At 37.2% G+C, this 26,381-nt stretch overlaps 1 protein-coding gene across 3 annotated transcripts; it reads left to right on the top strand.

Moving 5' to 3' along the window:
- Positions 1-26,328, top strand: LOC116032647 (protein NAP1). 3 transcript variants are annotated; one of them, XM_031275316.1, is made up of 24 exons: positions 15-404; positions 726-1,200; positions 1,311-1,385; positions 3,871-3,951; positions 4,131-4,211; positions 4,536-4,618; positions 5,499-5,583; positions 6,118-6,243; positions 6,970-7,077; positions 7,681-7,725; positions 7,804-7,946; positions 9,444-9,576; positions 9,892-10,002; positions 10,107-10,185; positions 11,190-11,383; positions 13,074-13,219; positions 14,214-14,295; positions 14,372-14,482; positions 20,229-20,354; positions 20,435-20,574; positions 20,679-20,775; positions 22,160-23,151; positions 25,092-25,304; positions 25,628-26,328. In XM_031275316.1, exons 2-24 carry the CDS (start codon positions 778-780, stop codon positions 26,112-26,114), a joined length of 4,161 nt encoding a protein of 1,386 aa, XP_031131176.1. In that variant the 5' UTR covers positions 15-404; positions 726-777; the 3' UTR covers positions 26,115-26,328. The 3 variants fall into 3 exon arrangements, with proteins under 3 accessions (XP_031131175.1, XP_031131174.1, XP_031131176.1); XM_031275315.1 differs by having other exon boundaries at positions 1-121; positions 7,681-7,946; XM_031275314.1 differs by having other exon boundaries at positions 14-404; positions 7,681-7,946.
- The last annotated feature ends 53 nt before the right edge of the window (positions 26,329-26,381 follow it).

A 26,381-nucleotide genomic window follows, 5' to 3' on the forward strand; every position in this document is an offset into this window, starting at 1 on the left:
AATAAATTTACAGTAGAAAGTAGTGTAGATCGTGCAAGCAGGCTATCTTCCGCGATTCCATCCAAGACAAAGATGAAGGAAGCGCAAATACAGTGACAGAAAATTTAGGAAACAAAACAAGGTCCCTTTCTCTTCTTCTTTTGGTCCTAATTTAAACACAAAAGCTGCAAATTTCTCCCTCATATCATATTCCCACTGATCTTCCATCCTAAATACGGAGTACTATTCTCTCTCTCTCTCTCTCTCTCACGCTCATCACACTCTTTGCGTGAGAGAGAAATACCTACATTATACTTTCTCCTGCTCTGAGTATATTCTACCCAGATCTGGGTTTTGAAGTAATTGGACCAAGCCCCATTTCAAGCTCCTCTGACGTCCAGCTGAAAATTCCATTCATTTCTCTGGTACTCTCTGTCTCAATTCTTGCTGGTGTTGATCTGTATTTGATTGAGCATTTAGTAGTGCATGCTATAAGTGTAGTTAAATTGAGTGTGTCAGCTTAATTTGCTAGTGCAAGAATCCTTGGAGCTGCAAGCTGTGAAACTTGGCAAGTTTAGTAACTTTGTGTTAGTTCCGGTGGTTTTATATAGGGTAAAACCCTTGTCTTGCATGAAAGCTCTGAAGAAGTAATTACTGGGGAGCATGCGAGTTGGGTCTCATAAATTTAGAATTTTGTGAGAATTATGAGTATTTTAGCTCTGAAAAGGGTTCTGTTTAATATGCAGAGGTCAGAGGCGGAACTTATAAGTGTAGATTGTTGGCATTCGAGTGATTAGAATGGCAAAATCTCGGCAGCATTTTCCTGCTGATGAAGTGTTGTCATCCTCGCCCACTGGTGTCCGGTCGAGGGAATGGGAAGGTCCGGGCAGGTGGACAGAGTATTTGGGTCATGATGTGGCCTCAACAGCGGCCCATAAAGCCTCTAGGACTGCTGGCACTGATGGAACAGCAGCCAATAGCTCTAGTGGGTCTAGTCATAAAGGACTTAACATGCAGTGGGTATACCAGCTCACGCAAGTAGCTGAGGGGCTGATGGCCAAAATGTATAGATTAAATCAGATTTTGGATTATCCTGATGTGATTGGTCATGTGTTTTCTGAGGCATTTTGGAAGTCTGGGGTGTTCCCAAACCACCCAAAGATATGTATATTCCTCTCAAGAAAGTTCCCTGAGCATCACAGCAAGCTGCAGCTTGAACGAGTAAGAGCCTGGGGATTTTTATCTGTCTTTTCTTATAAGTGTTTTTTCTTTTGCTGATTGTAATTAGACTGGTGTGTTTAGTGCTGCTAATAATGAGCATATTAGTGTAGGTTGACAAGATTGCTCTAGATGCTATGAATGATGGTGCCGAAGTTCATCTACAAAGTTTGGAACCATGGATTCAGGTAAGTCCTCAGTCTTGCTGTGTGTATCTATCTTTTTACCATTTATTGATGTACTTCCAAATTTCAGGATTATGTAAATGGTGTTTTCTTCTATATTCATGGGTTGTGATGAGTGAAATAACAGAGTGTATTAAAGAGATGAACATTGTGAATGAGTCAATCTAATAACTTTGATTGTATAAACTGGGCATGATTGCTAATAATGAGCAAATTATTGAATGAAAACATAGTTTATGATGTCAGGAAAACTTTTACTTATTTTCTGTTTGTAAATTTATAAATTCACCATTTCCCTTAAGACCTCACAAGTTGTAAGCATTTCTAATTTCTCGGAACGAACTCTGGCTGCAAAGTTGACACATTCAATTTTGACTGAGAATTATAAGGTAGGAAAGTCTTATGTGCAAAAACTGGCCAATGTATGAAGCAACTGAAAATGCTTGTAGTTTCTGAATGCATTTTTAAATCCTGTAAGAAACTAATGACTATCAAGAAATCTATTGTTCTCTGCCTTCGTGTGTATTTTTCTATGTCATACTATCTTGCCATCTCTTCCACAATGCCTATTGGCCATATTGGAAATAATTATAGAATCTAGGATGATACAATTTATCGAAACTTGAGAACTCTCACACTTCAGTTTTAGTCAACCATGGCTTACAATTTCATCAAAGTCAAGCTAGCAGTTTTTGATTACACATAATTTTCCAGATATAGTATCTTATACTGTGTTGTTACACATTCTATAGAAGTGCGTTTGCGGAAGTCACTAGTTACTATATGATTTAATATTTTTAGGTGATAGTGCTGCAACCATTTTCTAGTATCTTACAACCATGGGGACTATTGTCAAAAAACTTCCATAGTTTAAGATTGGCACTCAAATGAGGTAGTTCCTTAAATATTTTCATGGTTAAGATCAGCAACGATAGAATGAAAAGAATAAGGTGATAATATCAGTTATCCTTCAAACAGAGTTCAATGGACAGGAGCTAATAGATTCTAGCTTCAAGCATTGCCACTCAGTGTGATTTTTTAGATACTAAATTTCTGATCTCTATTTACATATTCCTCAAATTATAGACTAGAATTTGAAGCTGATTAATATGGTCTGACCTATAATACTTCTACACATGGTTGAAAAAATCGCTAGGCGCTCCTCGGGCGATCAGGGAGTGCCTAGGACGCCTAGGCGGGGATTAATCGGCGCCTAGGCGGCCATGCATTTATTTTATTTTATTTTTAAAAAAAATTTATTTAGGTATTTTTAATTATTTAAAGACTAATAATTATAAACTATATAATACTTTAATAGTTAATACTAAAATATTAAATATTAACCTAAAAAATATCTAGAGTTTGCACAATTTAGGGTTATTTTGCTCAAAACGATGTTGTTTTGAGTGAAAAAAAAAGAGCAATAGCTAATCGGCCGACTAGGCAGCCTAGTCGGTGCCTAGGAGTTCTAGTCGGCGCCTAGGAGGTCTAGGCGGTTAGTGCCTAGGCGGCGCTTAAGCGGCCTAATCGGTCGCCTAGCCGGCTAGCCGCCTCAGCCACCATTTAAGGTGATACGCTAGGCAGTCGACCGGCGCCTAGCGCCTAGGCGGCGATTAATTGGCGCCTAGGCGGGATTTTTGCAACACTGCTTCTACTATGACATGGCAAGAGATTATGGGCAAGCAGCCTTGTGTATTCTGTTGTTACTTTGAAAGGAAAGAAAAACACATTGTTTTTACTTTTTAAGGAACTTGTTTCCCTGCACATAGATTAAAATACATGGTTGAAAACCCTGGCTTTTTGGTGTAGAGAAAGGTCTCTTAATGGAAATGATGACTGTATGAACTTTATAAGTTCGTCATTTGAGTGCTCTGTTGTATAGTTTTTGTGCTATTTGTGCACAAATTGGGGTGCTCTTTGTTTTCGTATTTGTTTATGAATAAAAGGTTTCCACCATGGTGTGAATAGAGGTTTCTAAAGCAAACAATGTAAAAAGTGCAACCGCCTACCTAGTAATCCCAGACGTGGAATTGACTGTATATACTCTGATACAAGAATAACTTGGGAGGGGGGGGGGTGTGAGTACAACCTGGAGTGCCTACATAAACTGAAATTTTGCTTCAAGTGGAAAAAAGCTTCTTACAATTGTTTTATCAGCTAAAGGATTTCACAGATGAGAGATTGAGAGTTTCTATGAGCATTAAACATTATATATCTCGAGTTTTTTCTAAGATGAAGAAAATGAGGCTTAATGAAAGGGTTAGAATAAAATATTTATTTAATGTTTGTGCACTCAGTGCTGCTTAAGTGCTTTTGTGATTTCATGAAAAGGAAGGAATGCCTTTAGTTAGTATTGTACAATTTTTTTTAATAAATTAAGTGCTGAATGTAAATGTTTTATTTATTTATTTATTTATTTGTTTGTTTTGTTGAGTTTTATGCAAAAAGAGCGTCTTTGTGTTCTAAATCGCTTGCTTTTCTTGAATAGTTGCTTCTTGACCTGATGGCTTTTCGGGAACATGCTTTGAGGCTTATATTGGACCTGAGCAGTACAGTGATTACCTTGTTGGTGAGTGGTGATTGCAGTTTTTGATCTCCAAAGAAATTGAAAAACCAAATAAGTTTGTAATTATAACTTGTAATCATGTAGTTAGTATTCTGTATTTTGGAGAAGAGTATCGTTATATTATTTTCAAGCTGTCTTCCAAACTTGTATAATTGACCTAAATGTATATTCACTCCTTGCAGCCCCATCAGAACTCTCTTATACTGCATGCATTTATGGACCTCATCTGTGCATTTGTTCGTGTCAATCTGTTTTCCGAGAAGGCAAGTCTGGGTTTAGTGTCTTTCTTGTCATTTTTTCTGCAAATTTTCTTTGGCTAAAAAATCTATTCATTTTCCATTCCTGTTACTTTTTGCACAAGCAGCTGGGTTACCTAACAAAATGTCCAGACCCAGCAGAAAGCTCTGCATCAAGCATGGTTTTAGTAAGAAAGCTGTATACAACCTTACCTATGTTTTTAGTGAGGTTGTTTCCAGTCTTCCATACTTGAACCCATGACATGATGGTCAGCATGTGAGCACTCATTGACAGTCTTCTATGTTCCCTGCGAACATTATTCGCTCAGTTATTTTTGTCTCTAACTACAGATTCCAAGGAAAATGATGCTGCAAACATATAATCTTTTGCATGCCATATCAAGAAATGACAGAGACTGTGATTTTTATCATCGGTGAGGCTACATGTACCTTTCATCTTTCTAGACTAGTTCTATAAAGCTTTTGAACATTATTTTTTGTTGGCATTGTGGGCAATCCTTTTACAGCTAATGGGGCTCTTATTATTTATGCTTTCTTAAAATATGAAAAGAAAAAGAGCATCTCTTGTAGGTTGCAATGCCTAAACTCTCCCTAACATAAAACTCGAATTTTAGAATTAACTACTGAAAAACATTGACTAGAAAATATGCCAATCAGACTTGAGATTCCTTGAATTTTGTACTCAGAAACTCTGGTTTCATTTGTTTGCTATGTTTTTTAAGGGTGTATTTTATGTATTTGAATTAATTGAATTTGGTTGTTTATTTATAGGTTTACAGATATAAGGCATTGAGTATAAGATTACATGATTTGCATGAAGCATTTTTGGTGCTTCAAATAACAAAATAATTGGTTAACCGTTACCAGTTTAGTACTGAAATGACATAGAATTTTCAGTCCTTTTTTATGGGGGGGAGGGGGGGGGGGATGCATGGGGGATGGGGAGGGGAATATAAATTATAAAGTAGTTTGCATCATTCCACTAGTGAAAACAGATTACCGATGGGATTTCCCCTCTTTAACGTTTTGAGTTTCTTGATGATTTGGGTCATCCTATAATATTCTTTATGACTTCGATTATACTTTGCACAACTGAAGTGCACTGAGCCTCTTTGGGTCTCATCTCTAAGTTTTCCTGCTATCTACATTAAACAATTATGTTAGTAGTGGGGCATTGTCTGGGATGATTATTTATTTATTTATTTATTTTAATTTCTTAGATTCAAGCTTGCAACAACACTTTCTAATTTGAGATGTTTGTACTTGACACATTCTCTCTCTCTCTAATAACAGGTTAATTCAATTTGTTGATTCCTATGATCCACCCTTGAAGGGTCTGCATGAAGATCTCAATTTTGTCAGTCCTCGCATTGGAGAGGTCAAGTTTCTCTCTTCTAATTTCACTATAATATGATGTCAGGATTTTTTTTAATACTTCACTAATGTATGTAAAGTCATTTTCTTTTCTTATTAGAATTTATATACCAAGTGCAAATTAACTCTGTGAGATTTTAATTTGTTTATGAGTTCTGACAAGAACACCTTTTGGTGAAATTTGGTCAATCAATTGTATCATTATTGCAGCTTTTGCTATTGGTCTTTGTTTTTATCAAATTCACAGTAGTGTTTCACTGTTTTGTAGTACTGCTACATGTGATAGGCAAACCTATAGTTAGTCACTTTGCTTGGCAAAGGTCATTTCTTGCATTAATAATACAAAATGCCTCCTTGAATAAATGATATCAAACACAATCTACATATGTGCTTATAGAAAATATTGTCTACAATTTTCTTGTAAACAATTACAAATGTGGGTATATTTTATTGTGGTGTAGTTTCAACCATATCACTCATCCACCAGAATCATCAATCAAGATTGTGAATTCTTGCTGAGATCTATTCTTTATATCAGGTATTAGAGGCGGTTGGTCCCATTATATTCTTATCTACCGATACAAGGAAGCTGCGGAATGAGGGCTTTTTAAGTCCATTCCATCCTCGATATCCCGACATACTTACAAATTCTGCACATCCAATGGTAACTACTCATTTTAGTTGCTTCTCAAAAATACCATTCTATTACTCTTGTTATGGAAAATTGCTCTTGTTATGGAATATAAGTAATATGGAATCTATATATATTAGGCAACCTGGAGTTTAGGGTTTTGAGTAGGTAGTCATAAGGAAACTTATTTCATTATTAGAAGTCTTCTAACATGTATTTATAGGGCTGTGTATTCCCCTTTCTAACACAGATTTATAAACCTTTTATTCACTTTCGTACAATATATATTTTCTCATCCCTTAATTCTTCATCTCTGCTTCCACCTAACTGACGGGTGGTTGTTATTCTCCACCCGCCAGGCCTTTGGATCTTTCAAATTTAACATGGTATCAAATCCTGTTCGGTCCACTTTGTGTTCACCCGGTTATGGGTATTGGTGGCGTCCAAACTTTTGTAAGCCCATTTGTTCGGTCCACTTTGGTGGTGTCCAGAGCTTTCTTTTTAGGGGGAGGGTCCAGTCCAATTTCAAGTGGTCAACTGGTTAGATTCAAAATGGTCCAGTGGTCCACTCGAGGGGGGAGTGTTAAGAGTTGGTTGGATTCAATCTTTTAGTGTGGTTCATGTGCATTATAACCCAATTGAGTGACCCTAGTCCAATCTTAGTTTATAACAACTCTGTTTTATTAATATCTTCTTGTTTCTCTATCTTTATTACACAATGCATGCTGAATTTGTAAACTTTCTTTGTCCTTTCTGCAGAGAGCCCAAGATCTTGCAAATGTTACTTCTTATCGTGAATGGGTATTATTTGGTTATCTTGTTTGTCCTGATGAGCTTCTCAGGGTCACAAGCATTGACATTGCTTCGGTAAATTCCAAATTTTCTTCTTTAGTTTGCCTAATAGTTGAAGCTTAGATTATGCAAAGATTGTCTTGGATAGAAGATACCCCAAGTTCATTATCTGCCCACAAAATTTTAATATAAAGTCCCCCATAATAATTTTCTGTGGAGAAATGATGACCATGTTGACATTTTCTGTATGGTTGTGGCTTGTATTTGGTAGACAAGATGCTCAATATAATAAGGGCGAGGTACTTTGTTGATAGTTGCTTGAAACTAGCTCAAAGTTTGTGAACATTGATGGCTCTGAGGTCCTTTGTTTTTGCTTTCTTATTTGTAAGGAAGTTTCAAACCATGCTCTCTTAATTTCAAAACGTTATAAGCTTAATTTTGAAATTTTGTGCTTTGAAACCTTCTTTATGCTACCAGTACTTTAGTTAATTTAAGCACTATATGTTGGGACAAGGTTAGCTTTGTAAAAATGCAATTATATTTGACAGTTTAAGTTATATATTACAGATCTTTTATGCCATTGTCAAACGCAGTATTCATTGTTAAAATGGAATTTGTCCTAGTTCCCTTATGCAACTAATGCTTTAATTTTCCCAACTTTCTTTGGGATCCCAACAGGTCGTACTAAAGGAGAATTTAGTCCTTCCCTTGTTCAGAGACGAGGTGAGTTCTAGTATGTCAGCTATGAGGAGCACAATCTTCATCTCTGCTTACGTTATTACTTTTATATGTTATTTTCAGTATATACTATTGCATGAAGACTATCAGTTATATGTTTTGCCTCGGATACTGGAGTCAAAGAAGATGGCAAAGTCTGGGCGCACAAAACAAAAAGAAGCAGATCTGGAGTATAGTGTTGCCAAGCAGGTTGAGAAAATGATAAGGTACTGGCATGAAGCTTGGCCTTCTGATAGTGAAAGGCTCTTCTCTACTACTTAGTTGACTAGTAATATGCATCAAGTTTTTCCTTTGGCTGAATCCATATAAACAGGTAGTACTTTAAAAACTCGTTACTCTTCATGAAAGTTTCGTAATTACAAAGAGAGTAATGAGTATTAACGGCCTAACTAGGGCTGTTAACGAACCGAACATAAACGAAAGGAGGTTGTTCGTGTTCGTTTGTTAAGGATTTTGGAGTGTTCGTGTTCGTGTTCGTTTGTTAAGGTTTTTGAAAATCCTGTTCGTGTTCGTTTGTTAAGCGTTTGTTAGTGTTTGTTAATGTTCGTGAACACGTTCACGAACGTGCTCGTTAACGTTAATGAACACGTTCACGAACGTGTTCGCGAACATTAACGAACACGTTCGCGAACTTGTTCGTTAACATTAGCATACACGTTCACAAACACGTTCGTGAACACTTAATAACCAAACACCTGTACATGTTCATGAACGCAATTTGTTCGTGAACGAGAAATAATCTACGTTCACGAACAATAATCAAACAAACAATGTAACACAACTACAAAACTAATACAAATAATTGAATAAATCCACTCGTAGCATCTAATATCAAAATAAAAATCTAAGTCCACATATAATTTGTCTGTTCACATTACATGCCAAAACATAAAAACATAAATCATAAGATATTTAAATTCTACATCCGTTGTCCCAAAAGCTTAATATACAATATATAATTATTATTTATTAATTCTGAACACTACTAAACGAACACAAACGAGCTTGTTCATGAACACTACTAAACGAACACAAACGAGCTTGTTCGCGAACACTTAGCAAACGAGCTTACCACTGTTCATACTCTGTTCGTTTATTAACCGAGCTCAAAATTTTGTTCGTTTATGTTCGTTTACCTTAACAAACGAACATAAACGAACGCTTACCGAGCTCGAACACAAGTAGTTTGTCGAAAGCTCTGTTCGCTAACCGCCCTAGGCCTAACGGGTATCCGAGTTAAATGTCATTGTAGTTTCTAATCCCTAAATGTGGGCTGCTGCTCATCTAATTTGTGTATCCAATTAAAATTGTAAATTTCTTCCAGTGAAGTGTGAAAACCTTTTTGGTTGTTGCTTCTGCTCTGCGGCTGTTTCACTGATGAGAGACGAGAGTGCTGAGATAGCTAGTATGGGTACTAGCTGTTTACTGCCCTTACATTTTATTACTGTAATGGATCAAATGAAAACGGCAGCTCCTGCTTGTTAGTCCTGATAGGCTTAATGTACATTCTTTGGTTGATGATTCTCAGCTAACCTTGCTCTTTTCTTGAAAATCATTAGTTTCCTATTTTTTTCTGGTTAATATTTTTGCAAGACTATTATTTACAGATTGTACATACAGTTACCATAGTCCCATCTAGAATATTCTATGTTGTTTCTCAATGTTCAGGGCACCAATGCAGTTATGTTCTATGATTATTGCAGTGAAGTGCATGATCAAGCGTTATATTCTTGTGATATCATACACCGTGAAAGGAGGATATTTTTAAAACAAGAGATTGGAAGAATGGTTCTCTTTTTTACAGATCAGCCTAGCTTATTGGCTCCTAATATTCAGGTACTTTTCAATTTTGCACTTTGCAGTATAAAAGGGTATGACCTTTTGGAGCCACTAATGTTTGGAGTTGCTTGACTTCTTAATATTTTAAACATCAAAGGCACAACCCTCTATATTATTTATGTTGAGAAGTAAAGCACACTTTATTATTTATTTATTTAATTTTGTTTTTCCTCTCAATCTTTTGAGTCTAGAGTATCTAAAATGAGCCTTTCTACTAACATTTGCTTGCAAAGTTACCTGCTTTCCAGTGCTATAAGTTTTTGTAGCCAAAGCCGAGATATTGGTTCCTACAGTAATTTGATGTTCCTACAGATGGTATTTTCAGCATTGGCTTTTGCTCAAAGTGAGGTACTTTGGTACTTCCAACATGTAGGAGTAGCATCATCAAAATCAAAAACTGCTCGAATGGTTGCAGTAGAAATTGTAAGAAGCTTTCTTTCTTTCAGTCATTGTTCACACTGAAGTCAATGATGCTGTCTCTACACTGGTTTATGACTCTACATGAATTTTTGCATTTGTGGGAACAGGATTCAAGTGATCCAACGATTGGTTTCCTATTGGATGGAATGGACCGCCTTTGTTGTCTAGTGAGGAAGTATATTGCTGGTCAGTATTGCAGACTTAACTAGATGTATATAAGAGTCTGAAGAATCTTGGAGCCATCTGCTGTTTAGATTTGATACACATACTTTTAAACACCTCTCTCTGGGCTCTTTTTTTGTATTCTATTAATTTACATGTAAAGTGCTGATTAATGTAACTGGAGATTTTTCAAGGAAAGAACTAAAATATGGAGGCATTAGAATCCTTGAAATGGTGAGGGGCAGTGAAGTAACTATAAACAACTCAAATGATGGGGAGTAAACCAAAAGATTTTGTTGAATTATTATGTTATCAATCATACAATCCATTACAGAATCTAATAAAGTATTTTAGATATTATTATTAGTGGACACATATCCTTTTACTACTTTGGTAGGTAAATAAATAAGGAGTAAATGATAATTACTTATATAATCATTTACTATTTAATTTTGCTGCAATAAGTAGATTGCTTCTTTCCTTTGTAGGAGGATTAGATTCATATTGGGCTGAGATGTTTTACCTTATGTAATGTTTCCTTGGCACGTGTCACTAGTTTGACTAGGATTAGAGATTAAGACGCAAATTTTAGCCGAAGATTCCATTTGAGTTGGTACTCTAGACTCTAGAAGTCAAATACATCTTGGAATGCATAAAAAGTACACTCTTGTACAAAAGAAGGTAAATAAACTTTGCTGTAATATTACTTCAAGCTGATTGTTAAGCTTGAGGATTATAAATCTTCTTAGAAGGATAACCATTGTTTCAAGTTACACCAAACCAAAATAGCAAGTAATTTCAACAAATGGATGTTAGGTTTAACAGTAGATCTTTGATGCACATATCATTATATTAGAAAATTTGACCCTCTAACATGTTTTACTAGTAGTGCTAATGTTATTTAAAGTACACATGCTATCACCATTCAGAGCTGTGTGATAATATTATTTTTGTTAGTTGTGCTGCTTTGATTATTTGCTAATCTCTCTTTTTTGGTCTACTAAATATCAAACAATTATTTCTAACAGCAATCCGAGGCTATGCCTTATCGTACCTGTCATCCTGTGCTGGTAGAATACGATTTCTGTTGGGAACGCCTGGGATGGTTGCTCTTGACCTTGAAGCAACCTTGAAGGGACTTTTCCAGAAGATTGTTCAACAGCTAGAAAGCATACCAAAGCCACAGGGTGAAAATGTTTACGCCATCACATGTGATTTATCTGTAAGGAGCTTCTGAACTGATATTTCCTCTTAATTTATTGATACCTGTTATGAAAGTAAAGAGAAGATTTCTAAATTTGCTGTCTTAATAAGTTGTCTCATGGAAAAGAGAATACACAGCCCTATAAATACACGCTAGACGACTTCTAATAAGGAAACAAGTTTCCATATGACTATCTACTCAAAACCCTAAATCTCTAGGCTGCCTAATATATATAGATTCCATATTACTCATAGATTCCATTACACTTCCCCTCAAGTTGGAGCATAGATTTTAATCATGCCCAATTTGTTACACAAATAACTGATAACCCAAAAATAACTAAATAACTAACTCAAATCACATGTAGACGCCACCAATACTGCGGACAGTCGGGTGAACTCAAAGTGGACCGAACAAACTTGGGATTGGACATTGGACACTCCCCCTGAAACGGAAGCTTGGATGCCACCAATACCATGAACAAACATCGGGTGAACACAAAGTGGACTGAACAAGCTTGGACACACAAGGTAAAGAAGACAAACTCTGAAAAAGGAGGACCAATTTCTTTACCAACGCAAGCGAAGCATGCCCCAAACGACAATGAGCATCAAAAAGGGGTGACAACACCAAGACAAGCAATGGACTCCAACTTAGCAAACTCATCAGCAGAGATCAAGACCGACTTGGCATATGCATCTGCCTTATTTTCAGCCATTTCTAGAAAAAAAAGATCACAAAGTACACAAAATTCAAGCCTGAATGTGTACGAGAAAAAGTGACCGTGGAGCAAAAAATCAGGGTGACAATGCAATGGTCCAAACCAAGTCCATATCCAAGGCAAACGGACTCAGGTGACCAAAAAATCAATGACAACACAATGGTCCAAACCAAGTCCAGATCCGATGCAAAGGGAATTAGGTCACCCAGGAGTAGTGGACCAAAATGTTTTCCGATCGCCGGAGGAGCGGAGAGTGGTAGTGGAGGGTGGCGGCGCGTGAGGCTCACACGCTGGTCAGAATGTTTTCAAAATTTCCAAACAAGTACGCCAGACACCGGAGCTCCTCCCTAGGTCTGCGGTGATGACAATGGAGCGAAAAAAAAAATATTATTGTAAAGGCTCAGGTACCATGTTATGAAAGTAAAGAAAAGATTTCTGTATATACTGTCTTAATAAGTAATAAGTTGTCTCATGGAAAAGAGAATAAGGAAACAAGTTTCCATATGACTACCTACTCAAAACCCTAAATCTCCAGGCTTCCTAATATATATAGATTCCATAACAATACCAATTAATCAGTCTCTTTGGGCCCATACTCACCTTTAATAAAGGACTGTGTGAGGTTACTGTATCTAATATTTGGCATTCATTTTAAAGCTGTCATATCTGTATTTGTAATTCACTAGACCAAGTGTTGCCCCTCTTCTGAAAAAAAGTAACTTGGCACTTCTCTTATTTATGGTATCAACTGCATTTAGGGCCTCTTTGTTGTATCCTTCTTTTCAGCATTGTCTGACCCTTATTCTTTGATGTTCTTATGTAAATATGAATGAAAAGATACAGATTCTCTTCCATTATACCCCCAAGTAGGCAGGTGGCATAACTTTTTTGGTTGTCAATCTTGTTATACTGTTTTCATAAACTTGTTGCTGTTGATCTCATTATGTTACATTAGGTTCTAAAAATGAACTTGCTTAATATAATCAGGATTTACGCAAAGATTGGCTATCAATATTGATGGTTGTTACTTCTGCTCGGTCTTCTATAAATATTCGGCATTTGGAAAAGGCTACTGTTTCTACTGGAAAGGAAGGACTGTTATCTGAAGGAAATGCTGCATACAACTGGTCCAGGTGATTTTTTCTCGCTTGATGAACATAATATATTAAAACTTAACAATTTCATTTATTTCTGAGAATGAATATATAGGTTTGCACCTTTCGTACTTTTTCTGGGTGCTTCTAATTAAACCACCCAACTTATCAAAAGCGACATTTGGTTGTATTAAACTATTAATCAATAATCATGTTGTGCTAGATAAGTGAGCGTCAGGTAAAGCTGTAAAGTTATGTTTGACATGAAACCAAGTATGAATCTAGAATGACAAGGTTGATTTGCTCTTACTTCTACGAGGACACAATACTCACTTGACTTCAAAAATGAAATTAGAGTCAGTGTTATAAAGTCCTGATGTCCTCTTTATATTCAAATCCAGAATACCAAGTGACAGGTGGCCCTAGTTGGTTCAAGAGATCGTTCTTGCTGTGTATGGCAAGACACTTAGTCCACATGGCACATTCTTTAAATGTTTCTCATATGTTATCCCTAAAGATATTTTCACTTGATCCAGGCAGGCGGTCCTGCCAACCTACTGACTTTCATCCTCTCTCACTCTAGACTCACACCCTGTATCCCATATTTGGAAAATTAGTTAACCGATATGAGATGGGATATTACATCTGTGATCAATAGTATGCACTTAGGACAAAAAACATTGTCTTGGTAAGAAATGGTATGGGAGATTACATCAGTGCATGCTGTAGTGCATCAGATGTTACATTTTGCACAACTTGCACTTCATCTTTATCCTCTCCATCTTTTTACTGCAAGCAACTTTTGGAATTTCTGATACTAAATAATATCCAGAACTTAGTCACCAAACCTGAAGTAAATAGGAGGTTAATTCTCTTGTCACTATAAATATATTACTCCGTAATAAATTCATGACATAGATGTTTTTCACTTCATGACCCATTTTTTTTTACTTAATTCTGAAGTGTTTGTTTGATGGATTTCTGCATTGTTAGCAATACTCATATCAAATAGCGTCTGTCTGTGTTAAGGCAGGTGTGTTGATGAACTTGAAGCTCAGTTATCTAGGCATGGGAGTCTGAAGAAGCTATACTTCTATCATCAGCATCTTACAACGGTATGGAACTTTGCACTTTCCAAGACTACTATATCCATGTTTTCTACTTTGATTCTAAACCTGAACAGAAATACAGGTTTTCCGTAACACCATGTTTGGGCCAGAAGGTCGTCCACAACATTGTTGTGCATGGCTTGGTGTTGCTAGTAGCTTTCCTGAATGTGCTTCTTCAATTGTACCTGAGGAGGTATGATGGCATTAAACATACAGCAGTATAAATACTTAAAAATAATTATATAGTTATATCTCATTTTTCATCATATGGACTCTCAACTTACCATGTTTCTTTTAATTTATTTATTCACATTTCATTAACAATTTTTAGGCCAAGGATGATTTTGATCATTTTGTAAAAATGAAGAAAAAAAAACTTGACTCAATTGACAATAAAGTTAACCTTTAGATTAAGTTGGTTCCACGTTTGCTTTTCAATTCTTAGTGATAGACTCATGGTATTATGACGGTTTAGATTTTGACTAACTTTAGATGTTTCATCCTTGTTTGACCCTAATGTTTTTCCAAGTTTAATTACATTTTAAATACTTGATGAAGTTTGTCTGTTTTCAATGTTTACTAACTATTAAATACATATAACTTGATGGAAATAAAATTTTGGCTGAGAGGACAGAGTAAGAGCAGTCCCCCCCCCCCCCCTAAGAGAAAACAACAATTGTATCATGCCCATTTCTATTCCTCAACTCCTTTCTTGTATCAATCAATCTTATGTCCTCTTTGAGTTGTGGTTGAGGCTTTGTAGGGTTCAAATATTGGCTACATAAGAAGATATAGGATGTTTTGTGACTTGTGAGTAGGGTGGAAATGGGCTTAAAAGTATGGAGCTGATGTTTAAATGTGATCATTTTCTTGGCATTGCTTTGTATTTTAAACAGTTGATCTTATACTCAATGCTTTATTTGTGAAATTCAGTCTGTTTTCTAATTTTTGAGGTATGTTGAAATTATCTCCTTGAGCAGTCTCTCCTGCTGCCTCATTAAGGTCTTGAGGAGAGGAATAGTTTCTTGGGCAGACTTCTCCTTTATTATGTCTTTATTATGTGTCTTTCCAATGCCCTTCCTTTGCCTATATATTGTATTGTAATTTGATGTTCTAAATATAATATAGAAAGTACTTTCAGTTCTCTCTTAGTCTCTCAACATGGTATCAGAGCCACCTTTTTGGGGCCTGAAAATTTCTCCAACCCCCAACTGATGAACAGAACAGTGTTCATCAGTCCTCTCCTTCAAGAAAAACTTTTTCCTTTAAGCTCCTTTGACAATCTGGTGCAGCAAACCTTTGAAGAAACCTCCGGCGACCTTGGCCAACTTTTTCCGATCCTCAGAAACCTCCGCACGCGCCACCACTCCGGCAGCCCTCCGACGCCACGCGCCGGGGCGTGACACTTCCTCCGGCGACCTTTTCCGGCCAAAATTTCCAGATCGTCTCCTCTCCTTGCTGCGACCCTACCCTGATTTTCTCACATTTTTCTGATCACTATGGAAAATGAAGAAATTATTAACAGTGTCCAGAATACTCTTCTCCCAGTTCAACCTAAAGTCTATGTTCCAAATCTCTCTGGGAGTCTAACTATCACTAATGAAAAGCTTATTGGGTCCCAAAATTATCAAGATTGGGCATTAGCCGTGGAACTATGGTTTATGGGTCAAGGAGTGGTTGATCACCTCACTACCACAGCAGAAGAAATTCAGCATGAAAAGAGTATTTGGGAGAGAGTTGATGCCCAACTGTGCAGTTTATTATGGCAGTCCCTTGCTCCGGATCTGATTCCGATGTTTAGACCATTCAAGACTTGTTTTTCTGTATGGAAACAAGCTCAATCTCTTTATACGAATGACATCTCCCGTTTTTATTTCGTTGTCAGTGAGATATTAAATATCAAGAAGTCAGAAATGTCCATGGAAAAATTTCTGGGAAAAATCCAAGGACTCATGGCTGAATTTAATAAACTCATGCCTATTGGAGGATCACCCGAAGAGCAACTCACTCAACGCGACAAGTTCTTCGTCGTTCTTACACTTGCCAAGCTTGAACCAGAATTTGAACAAGTCCGAAATAGTATACTCGGTGATAGAACAGTCCCAAGCACCAAGGAAATGTTCAAAAGACTTCTTCAAGTCTCCTCTGTTTATAAAGGACATACATCATCATCAACCATTGTTGATCATTCTGCTTTTACTACTCAAAGTCATCGTGGTTACAATAGAGGAAGAGGTCGAGGCAGCACTCGAGGTGGCCGAGGAGGACGAAATTCTACCCGTTTTTGTGATTTCTGTAACAAACAAGGGCACACTCGCGATGTTTGCTGGAAACTTCATGGGAAACCAACTATGGTTAATATAGCTCAGTCTGGGAACGCAAACACTGAGGACCTAAATACACAAGTTATCTCAAAGGCTGAGTATGCAGAATTCTTGCAATTAAAGGCTGCCAAGACAACCATTTCTCCTGACATCTCCCATACTGCTCTTGCTTCACAATCAAACTCTATTTGGGTCTTGGACTCGGGAGCCACCGATCACATATCTGGTAATCCCTCCTTTTTCTCCCAAATTGATTTCTCAGATTCTCTCCCATCTGTTACCTTTGGTGATGGATCAAAGGGAAAAGCTAAAGGAATTGGAAAAGTCACTATCCATTCCTTCTCCTTGGACCATGTTCTTTACATTCCCGGTTGTCCTTTCAACTTGATTTCAATCCATCGGCTTACTCACTCTCTTAATTGTTTGGTTACCTTTTTTCCTGATTCTGTGGTTATTCAGGACCGGCAGACGAGGGTGACGATTGGTACGGGGCATGAATCACGAGGACTCTACCATCTTCTAGGTTCCACCAATGCCAACACAGCTTGCGTAGCTTCTCTTTCACCTCTTCTCAACCATTGTTGACTAGGGCATCCCAATATCAATAAATTAAAACAACTTGTTCCTAGTTTGTCCAACTTGAAAGAAATAGAATGTGAGTCATGTCAACTTGGGAAACACTCAAGGTCCTCATATCCTAGTAGAGTGAATAGGAGAGCCAATACACCATTCTCTTTAATTCACTCTGACGTTTGGGAACCATGTCGTGTTCCAAGCACCTTGGGATTCGTATATTTTGTTGTCTTCATTGATGATTTTTCTCGGTGTAGCTGGGTCTTTCTAATGAAAAATCGTTTTGAACTGTTTGATGTATTTCAAAAATTCTACAATGAAATCATGAATCAATTTGGGGTTTCTCTCAAAGTCCTACGCAGTGATAATGCCAAAGAATATTTTTCTGACTCTTTCACTTCTTTCTTTGCCTCACATGGAATACTTCATGAATCTTCTTGTGTTAGAACCCCTCAGTAAAATGGTGTTGCTGAACGGAAAATTCGTCATCTTGTTGACACAGCCCGCACATTGCTCATTCACCATAAGGTTCCTAAGAAATTTTGGAGGGATGCTATACTTCATTCTTGCTATCTCATAAATCGAATGCCTTCTTCTGTGTTGCAAGGGAAAATTCCTCTTAATCTTTTACTCCCACAGGAACCTCTCTACAAGCTTCCATTACGGGTTTTTGGGTGTACTTGCTTCGTCCATGATTCCTCCCCAGGACGAGACAAACTTGATGCCAAGGCAATAAAATGTGTGTTCATTGGGTACTCTCGCCTCCAAAAAGGTTTTAGGTGTTACTGTCCTAAAACACACCGTTTCTATACCTCCTTTGATGTCACATTTTTTGAAAGTACCCCTTTCTTTCCTTCTACTTCAATTAATGAATCTGACTTCCTGGGGGAACCATTTGAAGCCACAGAAATTCTCCCTGTTCCTACTTTCTCAGAGCCTGTGTCTCCCAATGTTCCTGAAATAACTACACCAATGCCAACCATTCAAGAAAGACATAGTTCACCATTTCTGTATACCTACCAGCGGCGCAATCGTCAAGGTTCTCAAGAGGATGGATGTTTGGTTGATTCATGTCCCATACCAGCGTTGCCTACTGACACGGTCCAAGATACCACAAACTCTCCCATTGCCAGTCGAATAGGTAAACGATCCACTCGAAACCCTTATCCTATTTATAACTTCCTCACACAAAAACGATTGTCTCCGTCATATTGTGCCTTCATTAGCAGCTTATCTACTGTGTCTATTCCAAAAAGTGTCAAAGAAGCATTAACTCATCCAGGGTGGAAGCAAGCAATGATTGATGAAATGGAAGCACTACACACATCTGGGACTTGGGAGTTAGTTCCGTTGCCTCCTGGGAAAACTGTGGTTGGTTGTAGATGGGTGTATAATGTGAAGGTTGGTCCAGATGGACAAGTTGATAGGCTTAAAGCTCAACTAGTGGCTAAAGGGTACACACAAGTTTTTGGCATTGACTACACAGATACTTTTTCACCAGTTGCTAAGATCACATCCATTCGCCTCTTCCTCTCGATGGCAGCCAATCGTCACTGGACCTTGTATCAGTTGGATATCAAAAATGCCTTCTTACATGGGGACTTGAAAGAAGTATATATGGAGCAACCTCCTGGTTTTGTGGCTAGGACTGGGACTAATCTTGTTTGTCGCCTCAAACACTCTCTCTATGGACTGAAGCAATCTCCACGTGCCTGGTTTGGAAGATTTAGTGATGTGATCCAACAATTTGGCATGATTCAAAGCAAAGCTGACCACTCTGTCTTCTATAGACATCTACTTGGAAAAAGCATATATTTAGTAGTTTATGTTGATGACATTGTTATCACCGGGGATGATATGGCTGGAATAAATGAACTGAAGAAACATCTGTTTCAACATTTTGAGACAAAGGATCTTGGAAAATTATAAGTATTTTCTTGGTATTGAAGTTGCTCAATCCATACAAGGTATCTACATGTCACAAAGGAAATATGCTTTAGATATCCTTGAAGAAACAAGTATGACAAATAGCAAGCCAGTTGACACACCCATGGATCCAAATGTCAAACTTCTTCCAGGACAGGGGGAGCCTTTATCCAATCCAAGCAGATATCGGAGATTAGTTGGCAAGCTTTTATACTTGACTATCACTCGTCCGAATATTTCCTTTGCTGTTAGTGTCCTTAGTCAGTTTTTACAAGAGCCATGTCAAAATCATTGGGATGCTGCTATCAGAATTTTAAGATATGTGAAAAGATCTCCAGGTACAGGTTTGCTCTACAAAGATCACGGACAAACAGATATTGTTGGTTACATAGACGCGGGTTGGGCAGGATGTCCTTGGGATAGGAGATCAACATCTGGATATTGTATACTCTTTGGAGGTAATTTGATTTCTTGGAAAGGCAAGAAACAAGATGTGGTTGCACGATCAAGTGCAGAAGCAGAATACCGAGCAATGGCACTAGGGACTTGTGAACTAATTTGGGTGAAGCAACTCCTCACAAAACTGAATTTTTGTAAGCTCAGTCCTATGAAGTTAATTTGTGATAATCAAGCAGCTCTTCACATTGCATCCAATCCTGTCTACCACGAAAGAACCAAACATATTGAGGTTGATTGCCACTTTATTCGAGAGAAGGTTACATCTAGAGACATTGTCACCACATTTGTTGGGTCAAATGATCAACTTGCCGACATCCTCACTAAATCTCTTCGTGGACCTAGGATTGACTTCATTTGTAGCAAGCTAGGAGCATTTGATTTATATGCTCCAGCTTGAGGGGGAGTGTTGAAATTATCTCCTTGAGCAGTCTCTCCTGCTGCCTCATTAAGGTCTTGAGGAGAGGAATAGTTTCTTGGGCAGACTTCTCCTTTATTATGTCTTTATTATGTGTCTTTCCAATGCCCTTCCTTTGCCTATATATTGTATTGTAATCTGATGTTCTAAATATAATATAGAAAGTACTTTCAGTTCTCTCTTAGTCTCTCAACAAGGTAAAAAGGAGTTGCTGCAATAATAGTACACTCTGTTGGGTACAGGTAACTAAAATTGGCCGTGATGCTGTTCTCTATGTTGAGTCCCTTATTGAATCCATCATGGGAGGATTGGAAGGGCTAATCAATATTCTTGACTCTGAGGGTGGTTTTGGCTCTCTCGAGATGCAGGTTGGTCCTTTGTCCTGTTTGTATAGGGAAACAGTAAAGTTTGTTTACTACGCTTGCCTTAATTTCAAATGCCATTTCAGCTTGTGCCAGAGCAGGCTGCACATCTCATGAATTTGACTTCAAGAATATCTACTCCTTCTGTAAAATCCCCTAAAACAATGTCTGGTTTTCATTTGCCGGGCTATGAGAGCTACCCAGAAAACAATAATTCTATTAAGATGTAAGAGATTTTTTTACCCCAAATGAATCTCCTTACCCCTCCCTGCTTTTTATTTTTCTTAAAAATCTAATATTCTCATTCATTTACAAATCTGCTAATAACAGGTTAGAAGCTGCTATGCAGAGGCTAACAAATCTTTGCTCAGTCTTAAATGATATGGAGCCTATCTGTGTCCTAAACCATGTCTTTGTTCTGAGGGAGGTAAGAGACATCATTTCCTCTACAAAATGCTTGTATACAGACAAAGTTTGGGGCTTGATTGTTCTTATTTCTTAGCAAATGCTGTTTTTGATAGCCTGCAATGCTTTCTTGTTAATTCCAATTTTCTTTTCTGTTGGAGGTTCTCTCACCTAAATCTAGTTCTCTTTTAGACTTATAATATATAGGAAAGTTAATTTTCAAAATTTGTAGGAATTACCTGCATTATATACATTAGTAAATTGTGTTTTTAGTTCGTCAAAGTGTAGCTCTCCAGGGTTACGGTATTCTTAATATCCTGAGTTTGCAGTAAGTTAATTATCTTTCCTTTCTTTCAGATTTCTGGAGGAAAATTATATTACATATATAATTACTTGTCATATTTCAAGTTTTGCTACTACTGCACTGCGTTAATTTTCACTTGCACCAAAGCTTGACGTGCCAATGTGCAGTATTAGTGCACAGACAATGTCCATGCCTCTAATAGTACTTGGTTGGCACAACTTATTTTTGTGCCTATTAGTACTCAGAAAATCCAAAAGCTGGACCTAAGTCACCTAACAGTATTTATTGAAAAGTGCTCTTTAGGAGTAGATAATTTTCCCTTGTCTCCCCTTCATCTTTCCATTCCTGTTGCCCACATCTCTTCCTATCTCTTGCTGCCCTCATTGTTGCTTCCGGTCTTCTTTCTCTACATCACATGACCTTGTCCAATGAGTCCAAGCCTCTTTTCGACACCATTGCCGTTTGATTAATCTCCCAACCTTTGATTTTTCTTGAAAAGAAATTAGGCTTTCTATGTAATAGGTTGGTGATGCTTCAATCTGATCTTCCTTGCATGGCTGTATTGAGGGAAAATTGTTTGTTTGTTTGTTTGTTTTTTTTGTTTTTTGTTTTTTTTTTTAAATAATATTTTTTATTCTGTATTTCACTTAATGGTAATGAGGAATAAGATTTTTTATTAAATGTATGTCTTAATTCTTATAACAAAAGTAGAAGCCTATGCTTTTTTGTTAATGGCTGCTATAATAGTACTGCACTTGTTCTTGAGGACATTGGTGCAGGAGTCTTCTTTTGGGTAGTGGTTACTGGTTAGAGATGAGCAATACTCCAATGCTTACTAACACCGTATTCTGATTTTAACCTCACTCTATGGAAAAATGGTTCTACAATAAATTACCCAAAATAGCTATCTTTTCTGGTGAAGTTAAGGGCTAGGAATATATCTGATATGGGTATTTCTGTGTAATTTTTACTTTTTATATTATGAGGCAATATACTGTATACGTTTCTGAAGATGTTGTCTCTAGGTCCATTAGCATATAATTTGGAGATCAAATAATTTGTTGCATCATGCTTGATGCTAATAAAACTTATTATATTGCAGTACATGAGAGAATGTATACTTGTGAACTTTAGAAGGAGACTGCTAGCTGTTCTTAAAAGTGATAATGATCTACAACGCCCTTCTGTATTAGAATCACTTATTCGCAGACATACAGCTATAGTCCATCTAGCTGAACAACATGTTAGCATGGACCTGACACAGGGCATCCGTGAAATTTTACTGAGGGAGACATTCTGTGGTCCAGTTTCATCTCTACATTTGTTTGAGAAAGCTGCAGAGCAGTACACAGGATCTGCAACTGAAGCTGTATGCAACTGGTACATCGAAAACATTGTTAATGATGTGTCTGGTGCTGGTATCCTTTTTGCACCACTCCATAGATGCTTCAAGAGCTCAAGGCCTGTTGGGGGATATTTTGCTGAGTCAGTCACTGATCTTAGGGAATTAAAAGCATTCGTTCGGATTTTTGGCGGTTATGGAGTTGACAGGTTTGACAGAATGATGAAAGAACACACAGCTGCACTGCTGAACTGCATTGACACATCACTACGTGCCAACCGCGAGATTTTGGAGGCAGTTGCAGGAAGCATGCATTCTGGTGACCGGATAGATAGAGACACAAATATCAAGCAGATTGTTGATATGGACACCATGGTTGGGTTCTGTGTACAGGCAGGACAAGCTATTGCTTTTGATTGTCTTCTAGCAGAAGCTGCTGGAGCTGTACTGCAGGACGGTGCTCCTCTAATACATTCTTTACTAACAGGGGTTGCTAAGCATTTACCTGAGGAAATTCCTGAGAAGAAGGAAATTAGAAGGTTGAGAAGGGTGATAAACAGTGTGACTCTAGCTGATGACCATGACTCAGAGTGGGTCAGATCAATTTTTGAAGAGGTTGGGGGTGCAAGTGACGGTTCATGGAGCTTGTTGCCATATCTATTTGCCACATTCATGACTTCAAATATCTGGAGTACTACAGCTTTCAATGTTGATACTGGAGGTTTCAACAACAATATTCACTGCTTGGCAAGGTTAATTCAAAAGCAGCTCTTTTCTTCATATGCATATATTTATCTAAATATATGTTGCTTCATGATCTCTTTTTTTGACATATTTTGCATGAGTGAATGCTCTTTTCTTTGCTTTACACTTTTTGTTTTTTGTTTTTGTTTTTGTTTTTTGGTGTTTTGGTTTTTTTTGTTTGTTTTGTTTTGTTTTGTTTTGTTCTGTTTTGTTTTTTTGTTTTGTTTTTTGCAAAAGGTGCAGTTGCTAAGAACAAATTAAGAGAATTGAGATTGTTGGATATATTCAATGTAGGTCTATGGACTATGGGTGCTCTAATTAGATGATAGGAGATAGTATACCAAAACTTGATTGGATTAAAGTTATTACAAAGAGTTATTGCCACTTTTGGTCCTTTTCCCACATTTGTTCCCTAACTATTACTCTTCTCACATTTGGTGCACAAGTATACCTTTCTTGCCACATTTGGTCCTGCCAACCAAATGTTCGGCAGTCACCTGTTGGAAAAGTTAATTTTTCTTTGATCTGGAAAGCTTTAAAGGCAACGTCATCCTTCCAAGTCTAAATACACATTACTGTTACTAAAAATCCCAAAATTGAATGAAATGTGAAGCTGCCTTTGATTTTTCAGTGTAGCTAGGGTGGTAGGAGAAAAGGGCTAGGTTTTCTACATCTTAAATTTTGGGATTTTTTAGTAATGGTCGTGTGTATCTTGGACTGATAGCTTTTCCTTTTGAAACTTTCCTAGATGAGAGAAAATTAATTTTTCTGGTTGGTAATTGCTAGGCATTTAGTTGGTAGAATCAAATGTGGCAAAAAAAGCATGTTTGTACACCAAATGTGTCAAGATTAATAGTTGGGGATCAAATGTGGGATATGGATAATATTAAGGGACCAAAAGTGGCAATAATTCTTATTACAAACTAGGGATAAGGGTAAGCCCTTGAACTTTTTAAGAATATGCAATTAAGCTTTCAAATTAAAAAAAATAAATAAAAAAAAATCAAATAGATGCCTAAACTCAGGGAAAAAGAGCAATTGACCCCTTGGTAAGAATTTTTTCCTGGAATTGCCCAATCATCACTTAAGTGGATGCCGACTCGTATTTGTTGAGCATATAATATAATATATAAACATAAATGTGCAGTCCAACTATCTGCTTAGGCTTTTAGTTGAACCGGGAATACATTATTCAATTGTATTTATTTTAAATTTTTTTGCTGACTTGATGCCACATGTGGGGTAGTTTCTTGAAGCCATGGCGTCACACTTGGCTAATTGTGATAGCTAATAAAAGAATTGAAAGGACAAAGATGGCTTCTTCCTTTTCAGCCAAATTCATTCAAGTGAAAGACAAAGAAACTCCTAGATAAAGAACAATGTAAGATAATTTTTTGAATTAACCATGGCAGTTAAAGAACAAGAGAGGACAAACTTCTAGTTATTGCCTCACATCAGCAAAAAAAAATTAAAGTAAGTATGAGTTGGCATCCACATAAGCAATGATTGGATGATTACAGGTAAAAATGGGATAAGTGCACTTTTTTCTCTTGTTCAGGTGTCTACTTGAAACTTTTTTTTTTTTTTTAAAGTTTGGGATTGTAGTTGCATTTTCCTAAAAAGTTTGAAGGCTTATTTGACCATTGTCCCTAAATACGCATTAGCTCAAGGGCACAAATTTAGCACTTGGTAGAATGAGATTGGGAAAGTCCATGTGGTTGATCTTATGTGGATTGTGTTCAAAGCATAGTTAAGTCAGCCAGGGCTTGCTTTTCAATTTATCCTCAGGACTGGCGGGGAGAGGAGAAACAATAAGCATACTAGTGTCACCCTGCCTAGGAGGTTGGCATTGTTTCTAGTGTAACCTTGGTTAGTAGCTGGAAAAATGAAAAATTGGAGAGACAAAATAGGAAAAATGAGTATTTTGTGACTTGGTTTTCTTGGGCAGGTGTATTTCTGCTGTTATTGCAGGAAGTGAATTCGTGAGACTTGAAAGAGAAAATCAACAGAAGCAGTCTTTTTCAAATGGCCATGTTGATGAGGCATTAGATCCTGAGACACAGAACCGTTCTTCGGTGGAGGCAAGCATTAAGTCCACAATGCAACTGTTTGTCAAATTCTCTGCTGGAATTATCCTGGATTATTGGAATGAACATAACAGGTAAAACTTATACTTCATTCATTATACTTAGATGTCACATAATGGGAAGTTATTTAAATTGTATATATTACTAAGGAATTAATTATATGATGAGTAAGGAGTGTGAATTAGTAAGTTGATCTTTGAGGTTGAACCAAATTCTGAAGGATTAGTTGATTTTCAAAGGCATAAACCAAAAGATTAGATTTCCTGATAAGTTAGTTAACAAATTGTGTGTCCTGGAAAACTGGAAAATTTTGTGTTTAGTAAATGAGTAGTTTGGGCAGCCAGTATTATGTGTTTTCTATCTGTTTACTTATGTATTGTTTTGCTCTTGCACTCAGATCTCATATTGTAGCAAAGCTTATATTCCTGGACCAATTTTGTGAGATCTCTCCATACCTGCCAAGAAGCTCGCTAGAAGCCCATCTTCCTTTCGCAATTCTCCGCTCCATATACACCCAATACTACTCAAATTCCTCTCCTGTGCACGTGCAACTTGCATTGCTCAACACATCTCCCCGGCATTCGCCTGCTATACTTGCGCACACATCTCCGGCAATGAGGCAGCCGGGGCCCCGTGAAGAGTCTACTCCACATTCAACTCTTAATGATTCCGGCTATTTCAAGGCATCATCAAGCCATAACCAAAATCAGCTATACGACACTGAAAATAAAGCTCGGAATACGAGGCGCTCTGGGCCGTTGGATTATAGTGCCAGTGCCACTCGCAAAGTCAAGTTTATGGAAGGCTCAACATCATCAAGCACAGGTCCAAGTCCTTTACCAAGGTTTGCAGTGTCCAGATCCGGTCCCATATCATACAAGTAGTAGAAACAAGAATGTACATTTGCTTCCTGTCAATGTCAATATTTCAAAGTGGAAATTCAGTCTACTACTATGCTCATATAATTTTGACGTTTATTCATATTTGGAAATTGTAGTTTATTTATTCATAGGGGTGGTCATTCGCTTCATTTTAAACCGAGTTAATCGTTTACTAAACTGAAATACTTAATCAAAGTGAAAATTATATTTTGATTTATTCCGTTTTCTTATGATTTTTTTTAAATTGAATTAATGGTGATGGATGGCAAT

This window comes from Ipomoea triloba, chromosome 10 (assembly GCF_003576645.1).
Source record: "Ipomoea triloba cultivar NCNSP0323 chromosome 10, ASM357664v1".
Lineage (NCBI taxonomy): Eukaryota > Viridiplantae > Streptophyta > Magnoliopsida > Solanales > Convolvulaceae > Ipomoea > Ipomoea triloba.